This window comes from Gopherus flavomarginatus, chromosome 19, assembly GCF_025201925.1.
Source record: "Gopherus flavomarginatus isolate rGopFla2 chromosome 19, rGopFla2.mat.asm, whole genome shotgun sequence".
NCBI lineage: Eukaryota > Metazoa > Chordata > Testudines > Testudinidae > Gopherus > Gopherus flavomarginatus.
Window position 1 is genome coordinate 20,584,095 of NC_066635.1, and position 15,933 is coordinate 20,600,027.

General features: G+C 40.3%; 1 protein-coding gene across 2 annotated transcripts in view; it reads left to right on the top strand.

Moving 5' to 3' along the window:
- The first annotated feature begins 641 nt into the window (after positions 1-641).
- The window catches only part of TRIM37 (tripartite motif containing 37), a 56,663-nt gene continuing 41,371 nt past the window's right edge, over positions 642-15,933 (top strand). Inside the window, exons 1-8 of one of the 2 annotated variants that reach the window (XM_050928780.1) lie at positions 642-757; positions 3,090-3,191; positions 5,612-5,652; positions 6,725-6,841; positions 9,395-9,482; positions 11,470-11,592; positions 12,742-12,865; positions 14,919-14,986. In XM_050928780.1, coding sequence (XP_050784737.1) covers positions 737-757; positions 3,090-3,191; positions 5,612-5,652; positions 6,725-6,841; positions 9,395-9,482; positions 11,470-11,592; positions 12,742-12,865; positions 14,919-14,986 — 684 coding nt within the window. In that variant the 5' untranslated portion in view covers positions 642-736. The remainder of the gene's footprint in view (positions 758-3,089; positions 3,192-5,611; positions 5,653-6,724; positions 6,842-9,394; positions 9,483-11,469; positions 11,593-12,741; positions 12,866-14,918; positions 14,987-15,933) is intronic. The other variant, XM_050928779.1, reaches the window with a different exon arrangement.

Below are 15,933 nucleotides of genomic sequence, written 5' to 3' on the forward strand. Positions count from 1 at the left end.
CTGCAGCAGTGTCGGGAGAGGGGTTACACTCTGTGGATGCTGCAACTTGCAGTCGGGGAAGAAGAGAAGGCTGTATCCTGTCCTTAATTTGTAATGAAAGAGGTGCTGGGGTCAAGCAACTTTTACATTAATAACTCATGCAGCAAGCCTAGAGGTGCTGGGGCTATGAACTGCCAAGCTCTGGCAAAAATTAAGCATGGGTTATAACCTCTGCTGGTGCTGAAACCTGCAACGGTGGGAGGGGAACCTGTACCCTCTACTGATGCTGTATCCTCAGCAGCTGGGAGGTTGCACCCAGTGCGGATGCTGCAGCAGTGGGAGAAGAGATGCTGTACTGCTACAGCCTCAGCAGATGAAGGGGGCGGGGCCCGCATCCTTTGCGGATGCTCCACCCCAGCGCGCCCAAGGCAGCGTCCAGGCCCCTGCAGCAGCAGGGGGGGGGCTTCTGCGGCGCCTGCGCACTGAGGCTGGGCGGGTCACGTGAGAGAGGGGCCCGGCTCCCTCAGCCGCAGGGCGGGCAGGCGGGAGGCCGAGCTGAGGGAGGAGCCGGCGGCGCCCCGACCCCCTGGGCGAACATGGCCGGTAGCTAGTGGGTCCGGGGCGCTGCGGAGGGAGCCGGGCCGGTGAGAAGCAGCCTCTCTCCCCTTTCTCTCCCGCAGGGGCTGCGGCCGGGACCTGCTCCCCGGGGCGCTGGGGAGCCTCCCCGCTCCGGGCGGGCGCCGCGAGAGCCGAGGCCATGGACGAGCAGAGCGTGGAGGTGAGGGGATGGGCAGCATCCACCGGCGGGGCGGGGCGGGCCCGGCTCCCCTCACTGCTGGGCACTGGCGGGAGGCCGCCTGCGCCCGAGCTGGGGGTGCCGGTTCGCCCCGGCTCCTTGTGCGGCAGGTCGAGGTGAGCAGCGCCCGGTCTCGCTGGTTGACACGGTGCTGGCCTCCTCTGCTGGCTGCGCAGGAAAGTCGGGCCTCGCCCACCTGCTAGGACGGTGTGTGCATCAGTCTTGGGGAAGGGAGAACAGGTGGCTGATGTTTGGGCTTCCAGAAAGCCTCCAGCCAAGTCCCTTGTGAGAGAATAAAGAAACTAGGGCCTGGCCTCTACCAAAGACTTAAGTCGACCTAGCTGCGGTGCTCGGGGGTGTGAATTGTCCTCTCATTTCACACCCCTTCGAGGCAAAGTGAGGTTGATCTAAGCTGTGGTGTCAACACCGCTAGTTCGACGCAAGAATTCTTTCATTGACCTAGCTACAGTTTCTTCAGCAGATGGATTTGCTACAGCAACAGAAAAAACCTCTTCTGTCTGTAGCACGTGTCTACGTTGTGGCAGCGTAACTACAGCTGTGTCATCATCTTGCTTGTAATGTAGACGTACCATGAGTAGTTATGGGGTGAGAGGTTGAACAGTGCTGTAAGTTATTGCCCAAGAGGCAGAAAACAAAGTATAGGTGTAAGTGGGTGTTTTTCAGCAGTCACAAGGCAATGGCTGGGTGCCACAAGGTTCTGTACTGAGACTTGGGGTTGAACATATGCATTAATGATCTGGAAAAGGGAGTGAGCAGTGAAAGCAACAAAAAATGCAGGTGACACAAAATTATTTAGGTTAGTCCAGGTTAGAGAAGATTTTGAAGAACTTCAGAAACACATAACAAAGCTAGGAATGAAGAGCATGGTGGCTCATTAACGTTAGTTTTGGCACATGAAAGGTAAAATGCACATTGGAAGGAGTAATTGGAATCCATCAAACACTCTGCTGCTATATTAGTTGTAACCACACAAGAAAAAGGTCCCAAACACCATTGTGGACAGTTTTTGTGAAAAAACATCAGCTCAGTGTGCAGTAATAGGAAACAAACAATATTATGATATAGGAAATACAGAAAATATTATGCCACTTGTGTAAATAAATAAAAGGTTGCCCTCATCTGAAATACTGTATTCAGTTATGGTCACTTTTCCTCAATAATTTGAGCAACAATAGGATTTCAGAGATAGGAGACAAGTGTTTTGAGGTATGGAAAGGTTCATATAAGAAGAGAATTAGAAGATATAAGGGCTTATTTACACTGGGAAATTGACCATCATAGCTCTAGCAGATTAACTATTCAGCTATAGGTACTCTGGAATAAGTGATTTTTGAGCTGTCCTCTGGATTCTTTCCAATATGTCCACCTCCTTCCTAAATTGTGGTGCCCAGAATTGGACACAGTACTCCAGCTGGGGCCTCAGCAGTTCTGAGTAGAGTGGGACAGTTACCTCCCATGTCTTACATACAGCACTCCTGTTAATACACCCCAGAATCATATTGGCCTTTTTTTTTTTTTTTGAAGCCACATCAAATTGGCAATTCATATTCAGTTGAATGTTGATACATTGGACATGGTTCAGTGAAAAGCCACAAAAATGATTAAAGGATTGGAAAACATGCCTTACAGCGGTAGACTTAAGGAGCTTGAGCTTTCTAACTTAATAAAGGGAAGGTTTAAGGGTGAGATCACAGTCTATAAGTACCTACATGGGAAACAAATATTTGATAATGTGCTTATTGATTATTAGCTATTATAACAAGATCTAATGACAGTAAATAGGCAACTTCAGACTGGAAATAAGGTGTACATTTTTAACAATTAGAGTAATTGGATGTTTCTCTAAAAATATGCTCTAGTTGAAATAGGAATTATTGTGGGGAAGTTCTATGGCTTGTGCTATCAGGAGGTCAGACTAAGTGATCACATTGGCCCTCCTGGCTTTAGAATCTGGTTCTGTATGTGTAGAGTGCTTGTTCATTCAGGCTATTCAGTGCCCTACATATACAAGGGGGAATAGTGTCTTGGCTATAGACATATACAGATGGAAAAAAATAAAGTGATAAAACAAAGTGAGCTAACAGCATGTTCATAGGAAAAGGAGAAAATGGGAAAGTGTGATCCATGGTTGTTTATCTTGAGACATGCCACCATCATGATTCAAGTCCAACATGTCATCCATAGCCTTGCAAAGTAGGACTTATTGTTGTTAAACCTGATGCTTTGACTGCTGAACATCTAACAAGCTTCAAATATATATCTTACCACTCGTGTGAATCTTAACTTTTTGCAGAGCATTGCTGAGGTGTTCCGATGTTTTATTTGTATGGAAAAGTTGCGTGATGCACGTCTGTGTCCACATTGCTCCAAGCTATGTTGTTTCAGTTGCATTCGGGTAAGTTCACATTTTATTTTCTAATTTCTATGTATACATAGATTCTTAAATAAAGAGCTACAGGGCAAACGTACTTGTGTCCTTTGTTGGAGCACTGAGAGTTTCCTTACTCTGTGTTCCTTGTTTCTCCCTATGAAAGTTATGACTTGTACCATGACCAACCCTTTTGGATCACTCAACACCAGTTAATTGGCTGGAAGAGTCACTTATGAGCAGCAAGCATACAACAATCCTCTCCTCTAACATCTCATAAGAGGCCTTTTCAGTGATGCCTGCCTGGAAAATGAGACTAGACCTGCAGTACAGAGTTGTGCTAGGCTATATCATCTTTGTCATTTGTGAGGCCCCGTCCATACTAAAACAGGCTTCAATCATGGCTGCTGAATTGTTTGCCTGGCACCATGTTCAGAAGTCATGCTAGAAGCCTGTTGAGTGGGTAGTTGGGTAATCTTGGGCATGGTTTTTCTTGCCACAAAATTATGAGCACTGAAGTACCAAGTCAATCGCTACTGTTGTATTTGACAATAACACTTACCGCATGGTTTTGAGTGTAGGATCTATGACTTGTGAAGGTGGAAAATTTTGAGATCTTGGTTAGTGTTTATGGGTCTGGCAAATAGAAAATCCATCCTTTGACTTGTAACTTGTGCACATGATTATAGATCAAGATATTAAGGACTCTAACCGTGATTAAGGATGTTAGTTGGGTTACTGTTGCCCTCTGGAAGTGGTTCTTAACTTTTTTGGGCTCGGGACCCATTTGTAAACCTTGATGGACTGTCATGACCTTGAGAGATGCCCCCAGACCGAATTCTCTTCCTCTCAGTGGTCTGTCCTTGGTGAGGGGGAGCTTAGAGTTCAGATTCCAGACACTTTGGCCAGGATGGGACAACCCATCCCCCACTGGCAACTTGGGGGCAGGGTGGTAAGATCAGAGACCCACCCAAAAATCCAGTCCTCCCCCCCATGGTGCATGAGACACAGAAGATAAAGCAGGGATTTGGGGTCCTGGGGGTAAAGGGAGGTCGGGGAGCCTAGGGGTGTAATGAGGAAGGAGTTGGGGGGGCGGCTGGGGAAGGACATGGGGGTGGAGGGGTCTGAGGGAGGTACAGCAAGCCAACACCTCCTCAGAAAATACACACACCTCACACGGCCCACGGGAAGCAGAGAGTAAAGAGGATTTGGGGTCCTTGGGGTAAAGTGGGTAGGCTGGGGGAAGGAATTATTGGGCAGAAAGGGCTGTGAGTACCGTGAGGGAAGATCCGGGGGCCTAGGGGCTAGGATGGTCAGTCTGATGGGGAGGAGTCACCCAGCTGTGGGGGAAGGATAGATTGGGAGGCCCATTCTGGAAGGGATGGAGGGCAGGATGGGGTATGGAAAATGGAGTGTCACCTGGCAGTGGGGCAGGGAATTATCTTGGAGGAGGGAAAGTATCCACAGGAGACTGTGATACCAACTATACCCTCCCAGCTCCTGTCCTGGGGGTCCAGCTGGGCTCAGCTCCCCATTCTGGGCATTGTGACCAGGTGCATGGGGTAATAATGCTCCTCATTCAAATTCGGCCCATCCATCCCTCTGTCATCATGTCAGAGGGGTGGGGTGGGCCAAATCGCTACACTGTTCAACCCATCACAACATTCAGAGCAGAGAGCTCTGAGTTCAGCCAGCCCCATGACCCTTTGACATTTTCTGGTGACCCAATTTTGGGTCATAGCCCATGGGCTGAGAAACTTTGCTCTGGCAGAGAGGAGTTTTTAATTCGAGACTTAAGACGTAGCAGTTTGAATAAGTTAAGCAGTTTTATCACTAAAGTTTGAATTTGCAGTTTATATTAAGGTGATCCAGTTCTCACCTGGCCTATATGTGCCTTTTTAATGAAGTTTATCTTCCCAACCCTGCCATTCAATGCCTACTGGATTGCTAGTCAATAAATCAATTAATTGTAATATCTCCTGAAGGAAAGCTGTATGACTAGCTAAGTAGCAGAATGTGGTTCCTTGAAAACTAGACTGGAGAAACACCTGCAATGTCTTTGCTTTTTACTAGAATATGCCCCTTAGTGTATAACTATGGGACTGTGTGATAGATTCTGTGGCTTCTGGTGGTATGCCAGATATCTCAAAACTCCCTTTACTGTAACAGTAGAACTGTTGTTAAATCAGCTCTCTTCACCCAAAAAAACCCCATTCTGTTTCCTTTGGGGGTTAAAATAGCTCTATGTAAAACTGAGATTGCTTGTATTCACTAAATCTCATTAATTTAAAATCATGAGTGTAAATAAGGGAAAAATACAGGAGGATTGGCACAGGAAAAATGACTTATAGTGTAAATGAGGCAAAAGTGAAACCAGTGTGTGTGAATGTTTCATATCTTTAATTCTCTTGTGTGTCTCAAAATGTGCCTATCCTCTTTTTCCATAGCGTTGGCTGACTGAACAAAGAGCTCAGTGCCCTCACTGTCGGTAAGATATTTTTAATAAATTAGAAATACAGTATAACTCTGTAGTCAGCTTTCTTATGGTTATTAGGTGTGTGGAGGGTTTTTTTGTTTTGTTTTCGTGTCTCGGTCAGTATACCATATGTATCACAAGCTTCTCTTTTGAAGGTTGTTCTTAATGTGATATAAAGCCTTATCTAAACTGGCAAAGTAATTATTTTAAATCCTATTTTAGTATGGCCAGGATTGATCTATGTAAAATTTTGGTGATCCACACCATGTAATTCCATCCATTTAAGGGATATAACCACATCTAGCCAGAAGAAGTGGACAGGACTCCTCTCAGAACTATTCAGTGTCACTCCTTGAATGACCAGCACAGGGACCAAACAACGCTTTTAGACTGACTGAAATTTACCCTCTTTCTATAAATCTATGAGACAGACATTTCCAGGGATAAACATGTTGCAGCGTGCCAAGCGGCATGCACATTCTTAGTATTTGTGTCCCATACATACAGAGCTTGAAAAAATCAATTTCCTAATGGCAAGTAAGACACTTTTTCTTGCTAGATGGGTAAGCAACCAGTTTCTTCAGAATGTAAGCTCTTTATATTAAAAGCAAACAAACCCAAAAACTTTAATGTTCTAAGCCTGATGGTTTTGAAGATAACTTTTCAAATGTGAACTTATGCATTGTAGACAGACAGCTTTATTGTGTCTGCTATTACTCATATGTTTCTGAGCAGAACAGTGGAATTGACAAAGCTAATCTGTTTCAGTGGTGTTCTTTAGAACCTTGAAATCCTGAAACCGAGTTCCTGAGTTGGGGGCTTTTTTGCCTTCCTCTACAGCCTGGGGCATCGGTCGCTTGCAGGTTTAAACTAGTGTAAGTGGTGAATTCTCTGTAACTTGAAGTGTTTAAACCAGGATTTGAGGACTTCAGTAACTCAGACAGAGGCTAGGGGTTTATTTCAGGAGTGAGGTTTTGTGGCCTGCAACATGAAAGTCAGACTAGATGATCACTATGGTCCCTTCCAGCCTTAGTCTATGAATCTAACTTTAACATTTTGTTGGTTTTATTTATTTATTTTGCAGAGCCCCACTCCAGCTACGGGAACTTGTAAACTGTCGTTGGGCAGAAGAGGTTACGCAGCAGCTTGACACACTTCAGCTATGCAATCTCACTAAGCATGAAGAAAATGAAAAAGACAAGTATGTAGAATAGACTCTTCTAAAATTTGAGGATTTTGTAGTTTGTCTCAAACAGCAGACATTTAATTCCACTCTCTTAAAATTAGGGAATGGATTGTAGTTCCTAAGTACTGAAAGCTGAAATGTGCTACCATGTAATAGAAGCAGTCAGTAAGTATGCTTCCTTTTACACTGTCCAGCTGAAAGATGGTAAGAGTTTGGCAGTTGATTGATTTGATTATTTATTTCTAGAAATGGTACCAGTTTCTGTAAGTAGCACTAAAAGCTAAGTCTTTACAGGTCTTTCTGTTTTTATTACCTTGAAAGTTACAGTTGAATTAGCCTGGCCTAACATACTTTGAGTGAAAGGCATGGGAAGATTGAAGAGGGGTGCCTCTTTCGTATTGCTCGTAGCCATTCACAGTGACCATCTGGACGCCAGATGATGAAAGCAAAGAAGGCATTTTAGAGATTCCTCTGATAATTCATTCAGAAACCTAAAGGGACTCCTGGATGTGCTAGTGCATAAGCCTAGACAAGTCTTTATGTATTTATTTCCCGTTTGACATTTGGTCTAAGGCATGCATAGTCTAAAATCCCTCCATGTAGGATTTGCAGTGATGTGGATAACTGAGATTTATTGATCATATATTGTGCAATGTAACTGTCACTTGTAAATGCCATTTCTCCTGGGATTTCATATAGTGGAGAAAGAACTATGTGAACCAACTTCTTAAATCTTCTGATACGGGCATTCTCTGATTCTTGGATAGCATGAAGAATACAGTGCTAATATCACAGCAAAAAGGCATCCCCCTTTGGAGAACTGCAATTTGCAATATTCCATAATATTGCTGATTTATGCAGGTTGTTTTATTGCTAATCATTATAGCACATGAATAGAAAGAGGTTCTGGAGTAAAGCTCATTGGAAGAGTATTGAGAGTTCCTGCAAAGAGTGGGCAGAATACAGCAGGAAATAAGGGAGGATGTACAAAGATGAGAAAGGGGATGGGGGGAAAAAAGGAAGGGTAGGAATAGCAATTTGTTTCCCCCTCCCCCCAAGTGAGAATATTTTCCCACTGAGCAGTGGTGAATAAGGCAATAAAATAATTCATAATTATAACAAAGTATAATAGTTCTTCAAGTCTTTGTCCGTGTGGATCCCATTCAAGATGCATGTCTGTCATGTATCTTGAGGGCAGTCCACACTGAGAAACTGTCTTTAAGAACCACAGTTATTTTCAGGTAAGTAACTGTTCTGAACTGCATAAAGGCACTATTCCATCCTTGATCTTTGTGCAAACTTCTCATTTACATCATTCAGAGATCTGCTGTGATGGTGCTTTATAAGCCTGCTCACAGACTATGAAGAATCTGGGATACTGTAGTGACAAAACAATATTTGGAACCACTGCCAGTATTCAGAAATCAGCCATTTTCATGAACAAAGGTACAGAACAAGAAAAAAATTGAGCTGATGAAAACGATAGCACTAGTTGAAGCCACAATTAAAGGCTAATATAAAGCAACCCTTCAGATGTCACATTTCCCAGTTTAACTATCTGATGGTCAAATGTATGCAAACTAAGACATTGAAATATTGAATGTCTGTGTATTTAAGTTGTTGCATTCTTTTTCTTTAATTATTCATTTTAGTTTCTCTATACTCTTCCAGTAAAAATAGGTTGACAAAAAGTCATCAAAGAATTAATCTGAATGTATAGATCTTGCACAGAGTCCTGGAGACAGTATTATAACTGACTAGTTTCACCCTTACTGCAGAAGAAAGCTAGGACTACTTATGATACGTGAATCAGCTTTCTATATTCAGTAGCCATATATAGGCAAGAAGTATCATACCGTTTTTTGGGAGTCCCTGAACAGTGTGTGCTGTCATCTGGGTCCGGTACTGATAGAAACTTTACAGTAAAGCCAGGCCACCATGACCCTCTTAAGTCTTGAAGGGAGTAACTTGATTTCCCTGTAAGTTCAAGTATCTTGGACCCAGATTGTTAAGTGTAGCTGAGAAACCTGTGTTTAAAGAAACTCGTCATTTGCCATTTGGTTTGAGAGAGTAGTCTTGTTACATATGAGCCTTCTTCTAGTTAAAATGTTGATGCCTCACTTTGGCACTTAGATGCCACATTGATCCACACCTCAGAATACTTTAGGTTTACAAAACCTTTCTGAGTTACTAGACTGAAATGCCAACAATCATTTAAAATTTTTAGCTTCTAGAATCAGTGAATTCAAAGCCTGGTTCATTAGTATACCATGCAGCTAAGATGGTGCTTAAAACCAGCTTCCAGAGTGCACTTTCTCACCTCCAGGAGAAATTTCCTGGGAAGATATTATATGTTAGACGAAGTAAAATGATGGCATGCTTTGCAAGGCAAGAAGAATACATCTAATTAATTTTGCTATTGGCTATTGGGAAACCATTTGTAACTCCTAGATTTTGAGCTTTGCTCTCAAAATCATGTCAACAAAACAAATCAAGCTTCTGAACCTTTTCAGACTCCGCGCACCGCTATGTAATTAACCATCACTGTTTTTTGGTTGTTTTTTTAAGGTGTGAAAACCATCATGAAAAACTCAGTGTATTCTGCTGGACATGTAAGAAATGTATCTGTCACCAGTGTGCTCTCTGGGGAGGAATGGTGAGTAGAAGACTTGTAGCATGTTATATCCACATGGAGCATAGGAAATTATCTTAGTAGTGCCTGAATTGTATTACAGAAGCAATGCCAATGGCATGAAATTGTTAGCATTGTTTTCAAATTACCTTTAAAATACTCTAGTTACAGTATGTGAACAAATGAGTCTTATGAATTTTGACATAGATAATATCAGAGGGCTAGCCGTGTTAGTCTGGATCTGTAAAAGCAGCAAAGAATCCTGTGGTTTTGTAGCAAAACTGGTTTTGTAGTTGGCAAGCCATTCACGGTCTTTGTTTAATCCTGACTTTAAAGAGAAACTGCTGAGCTTCAGTTCATCTGCATATTTGACACCATCAGCTCAGGATTAAACAAAGACCGTGAATGGCTTGCAGCTACAAAACCAGTTTCTCCTCCCTTGGTTTTCACATCTCAACTGCTAGAACAGGGCCTCATCCTCCCTGATTGAACTAACCTCATTATCTCTAGCTTGCCTGCATATATATACCTGCCCCTGGACATATCCACTACATGCATCTGACGAAGTGGGTATTCACCCATGAAAGCTCATGCTCCAAAACGTCTGTTAGTCTATAAGGTGCCACAGGATTCTTTGCTGCTCTGACATAGATAATGTTTCCTGTTACAATTTCAAGCTTCTTCTGGAAAGATGCTAGAATTACCATCCTGAGTATGAATTTAGTAACCAAGACTGTTGTAGATAACCTGAAAGTGACAATGAATTCCTAGCACAAAAAATAAATCTTTCACATAATCATGTAACACAAATTACATTTGTGTTGCACATACTCAGCAATAATCTTCAGTAGTTGAAAGCTAATCTTAAATTCAAAAGAAACAACCATCTCTCTTTTTGAAACACTGTCTGTAGGCATCTGCTCAATCTTCACCAACCCGAGTGGAAACTAGAACACACTTTCCCTCATTTATCTTTTATACAATGTGGCCAGCTGTAAGAACTACCTTAGACTTCACCGTTAAGTGTTACAAATCTGAATGACTGAAGAGGCACTCTCTAGTCATGTTTGGCCCAAAAGTGAAACTCATTAACAAAACTTTTTTTAAACACAAAACAGGTATTTTTGTGACACTTTCAAATGTTCTGTTTTTACAATTCAGATTATTTTTATTGTAGGAAAAAGTACCTGTGTTGTAAAATCCATGAAGTAATTAATTGTCTGTTTTAGGAAAAAAGGGAGAACAGGATACAAAGGCTTCACATTATGAATCATCTGTTAAACACTTAATGTTTTTAAAAAGCTCTGCAACCCTGTGAAAGCCCACAAGAACCCGAAATTGAAATAGTTAAAGCTGGTGTGGACAGAACTGGAACCTGTCTCTAGTTGACCTAAATACTGTTTTTAAAAGGGTGGGGAGGAATAGCATAAATCATAGGAAAAAAACCTGTATTTTTAGTTTCTTAATACTGTTTTTATAACATTGTCAGAAATAAAACAAAGAAGCAATCTTTTAAGTCTGATATCCCTTTACCCCATATTCAAAAGGAGGAGATCCCCTGCTGGCACTCAAAGCTTTATAAGCCCCTCAGATCCCCAACTATTTAATACTGTACCAGTTAAATAATCCCAAGTGAGACAGACACACACCTCATACTTGGGAATGTAAGTGGTTGAGTGTCACTAATTCAGTTTTTTGCTATCATGTTAGCTCAAAATACGTATACCTCTTTCCCCCTAATTTAATTAGCCCAAGTGCTGCACAGTAAATGCTGGGACTCATTTTGGATAAGTGCTCAGTCTCCAAATAGCTCTCCACATAAAGCATTTCTGGTGCAGAAGCCAGATCCAAGACTTGTTACTAAGGGAAGTGAAAGACAGACTTCCTACAGACAATCTGCTCTGGATCTTTCCCAAATTGAATGGTACCATAGAAGGGGAAAAAACTCCTAATTTAACAGGGATGGAGTATAGCTAAAATATGATGTTCTGTTGATCTTTTCTTTTAATAGCATGGAGGACATACTTTTAAGCCACTAGCTGAAATTTATGAGCAACATGTCACAAAAGTGAATGAGGAGGTAGCAAAACTTCGGAGGAGACTTATGGAGTTGATCAGTCTAGTGCAAGAAGTGGTAAGAAAATGTTCCAAGAAAATGTTTCCACCCTCTTATAACTGTATAATGTATTGATATATTCAGGTTATCTGTAGGAGGTGGTATAGTTAAAGCAGTACAATTCCCACAGTGTGAGTGCAGTCATATGAGTATAAGGGTGCCTTGGAATGAGCTATACTGGTATATGGCAGCTTTTATACCAATATAACTCTGCCCGTGCTAAAGATTGTACCAGTAAAAAAGCGCGCCTACACACCTGTAGCTGGTATAGTGTTACATGTACAAAAAGTACCAGGCCTTCATGGTGTAAGCTGAAGATTTGAAATTCTGTTGGGGTGATTCAACCCCTCAGTTTTGGGGGAGATTTTACTGATATTTATGCAGTTTAGTGTGCAAACCTTTTTGAATAAGATTGAAAAGAGAGTAAAATAGGGCTCCATTTGCTCTGCATGGACACATACTATCTCCTTTGCACTACTGTAAGTGAAGGAGTTGCCTGTTGCTCTTGGTCATAATTTTCTCTCTTTGTTGTGCTGTGCAGGTACTGGCTAGTTAGCCACCCTTCATCCCAGAGTTGTCTGAAATTTTTTGGTGCTTTGGTATGTGTATATGGTCGAGATGATTCAAGGATGAAAGGCACCATGTAAAGAAAACTGTGCGCGTTCATTTTCCCTTTTCTGTTTATGGATGCTATACTCAAGAAAGTACTTGTTCTATGTAGTACCCTGTGCAGAAAAAGAAACAAGTAGTTCCAAGAGAGTGTTTAATTTGTCATAGCAAGTGTTTTACATGTTTGTCTATGATGAGAAAAATCTATTCTTTTTAGTTTTAACCTTCAGTCAACCACCAGAGGGCAACTGCATTCTCTGCTGTTTTATGCTGTGCGTCTGTAGCTTTTATGAAGTTTCAAAAAGGGCTTACTTTGTACCTTAAGAACTCAGTTTTGGATGTGTACAATATTCTTCGTTTTGATAGTCAATTTTTCTAGGCTATCCAAAGAGAGAGAACACTTTTGGCATGTGTTTTAATTAGGAATTCTGTATTTCCAAATCCTTGTCAACGGAAAAGCACTCCATTGAAATGGACAGGGTATGATGAGAGGCAAAGATATGGACAAAAAACAGAAGATTATTCCTTTTTGTACATTACCTCTGAACTGTCCTTTAGGAGAGGAATGTAGAGGCAGTGCGCAGCGCAAAGGATGAACGAGTTCGGGAAATTAGGAATGCAGTGGAGATGATGATTGCCCGATTAGACACTCAACTGAAGAACAAGCTTATAACACTAATGGGTAGGTATTAATCTTATCTGATGTAAGTGGAAGTAACAGACTAAAGGAAAATCTTCTGGCAAGTTTTTTTTCTAGAAACACAAAACTACATACAGCAGTTTCCTGGCTTCAGGTTGAAGACAGAAGACTTCTAAATATAGCAATGTAATTAGTTAATTGCGTGGTTACTGTGATATAATGCATTTTGTTAGATGTAACTATTTTCATTCCATGAAGCTACTATATGGTAACTCAGATTACATGTACCACTTTGCTACAATTAATGATTGTACGCTTTTGAAGATGTAACGTGCAAAGTGCTATTTCCTGATTGCTGTAATTTGTCACCTCTGATATCTACTATCCAAACCTAACTTTTTAAAATATTATTTCTGTATGGAATATTTCTGCTGAGTAGCATTTCAGATTAGTAAATAAATAAATATTGTCCAGTAGTGAGAGCAGGGTATCAGGGAGGAATCAGAACTTCTAGATTTTGTTCCTGAGTCTGTCACTGACTTTGGTCCAGTGATTTAACCTCTCCCTCTATTTAGCCTTTTTACAAATGGGAAGTAGGTAGTACGTATACACAGGGGAACCGATGCTTGTATAACACTTATATACAGGTATCTCATTTTTTTTAATAAGACTCCACTTATGTGCAAAGCAATTTACAGTGCAGTCTTTGGGTTTCCCTCTGTAAATGTTTTTTTTTAATAAAACCTGTATTTTAAATGAAATAGTTTTGTTCCAGATTGGAAACATCTCTACAGTTGACTCAGGTTAATTCTTGAAGACAGTATGTTTCAATGGCTAGAACGTTGGTCTGGAAATCAGGAGACCTGGATTATATTTGCAACTCTGCCACTGACTGTGACTTCTTGCAAATCACTTTGCCTCAGCTTCTCCGTTCATACTTGCATTCCATTGTTAACTGCTGTGTAAAAGCTAAATATTATAATTATCCTAAACTGGAATATCAGTCTCTTTGGAAATAGGGGCGATAAGAACAATTTTTTTTAAGGATTTAGTCATGCAGTATACAAAACTAAATCTGTTAGACTGGAAACTCATGGAGATATAGACTGTCTCTAAGCCCAACAATAATACAAACCATAAATAATAATAAACTATGCTGAAAACTTACTCATGACATTTGAAATTTTGTTTAGAGGAAAATATAAAATTGGAACTTTACATACTGGAAAAGGATACAGAATGTATTCAATACATCTTTTCAAAGCTACCATATTTTTTATTGCATAGACACTAAATCAAAACAAGTATAATACCCTATCTAGAGTTTTAACAGAATCACTTAGTTTTTAGCAAAAAAAAAAAATCCTCTTAAATTCTTCTGATTAAACTATTTGTAAGTTAAAATCTGCAATGAGTGCATTTAACCATATCATACTGAATACTGCACTCAATTGCAAAATTTGTTTTATTGGTTCAGTGTTTGAAAGTCAGTCATTAAACTATTTATGAATTCTCTCTTTATTTGGTTAACACAGAATAACACTTTGCACTTATATAGCACTTTTTCAAGGCCCTCCGATTAATTTACAAGAATTAATGTGTGATAGACTCAAAATAAGAGTTGATTTTTCTTTCTTCTTTGTCTTGTCACAGCCTTAATGGTAGTTGTAATACAGAAACACTATATTTAAATATCAATGTTTAATTATTTTTTCCTTAAAAGGTTTAAGGCCTACAAAAGTCATTTTTAAATTTAGATTTCAGATGTTACAAAAGGAGGTTTGGTCAGATCAGAGAGAGTTCAATGAAATCCAGATCTGCTTTTCTCTCAAAAGCCTGTGTCATTTCTGGGACACCAAGAATGCTTCATTAATGTCTTAAACCTCAAGTGAATCATTCACTGCAGCTCTAATTAAAACAACAGGCTTCCTTTAAAATGTGTTCTCCATCAACCTTGATATATTTAGAAATTCTTTACCTTAGATTTAGAGCAGTCTCCAGAAGGGAGGTTCATTTCTTTAAAAAAACAAACAAACAAACAAAAACACCATAACCACACAACACACGATCACTAAATCTCATTTCTTTTAAACAGGTCAGAAGACATCACTCACCCAAGAAACTGAACTTCTGGAGTCTCTGCTACAGGAAGTAGAACACCAGGTGATTTAAAAAAAAACAACAACCCACTACTGCCCCACAGTTAAAATGTTGGAAGCTGCACAAAGACACTTTATGAACTTGCCTCTTTTGTTACTCTGAATTATGTATTAATGAGTAAGGTAGAATTAGGTTTGAATTGGGCTTAGATAGGTCACCCAAAATTCCTTTAAAAAGAAAAAAACTAACTGTGGCTTCTATCTCTAAATCAGGAACAACCTTGTTCTAGTTAATCTTTTTTGTCTTTTGAATAGCTAGTACAGAAGTAATTAGCAGTTATAATACGACATTTGTTATTTATTCATTTATATAGCATAGCTTAGTGCTTGGAGCACAAGACTGATTTTTGTCACTTTCACTGCTGCCCACATTATTCTTGTCTGAGCATGGTAGAAAGTTTTATATTTACAGCTCAGGCCCACTGTTCCTGCCTTTCAATTATACAGAAGAAATAGAGTATATTTAGTTATTTTTGCAACTACCTAGCTATTTTTAAAATGTCTGTTTCCAGCTGTTCAGAGGACGTAAGACTGGATTATTTCCCCTCTATCTTTGTTCAGAAATGGTTATTACTTGAGGCATCTAGTGTTGAAAAGGTACACTTTATTACACGCTTAAAACATCTTGGCTTTGTGTGCTGAATTGAAGGAAGGAAGGTTACATTTATATTCCCGGTTATTCTTTTGTGAGATAATGTACGTTTTGAGTAGTTGATTTGAATATTGGCATAATATTTGAATGAAAAATTAATATAAAACTATGTTTAACAGTGAGAGTGCCACAGAGTAACTAAGGAAGGAAAGTATAAAACACTCTCCTTAATGTACTGGGTTATATAATAGATTAAACTTAATCATGTCAACGCCTAGTTAAGTTTCACCTATACGCTGCATAACAACAGAGGTCACAGCTGGTATAGTACTTTGCCAGGGGCAATGACAAGGTAAAAC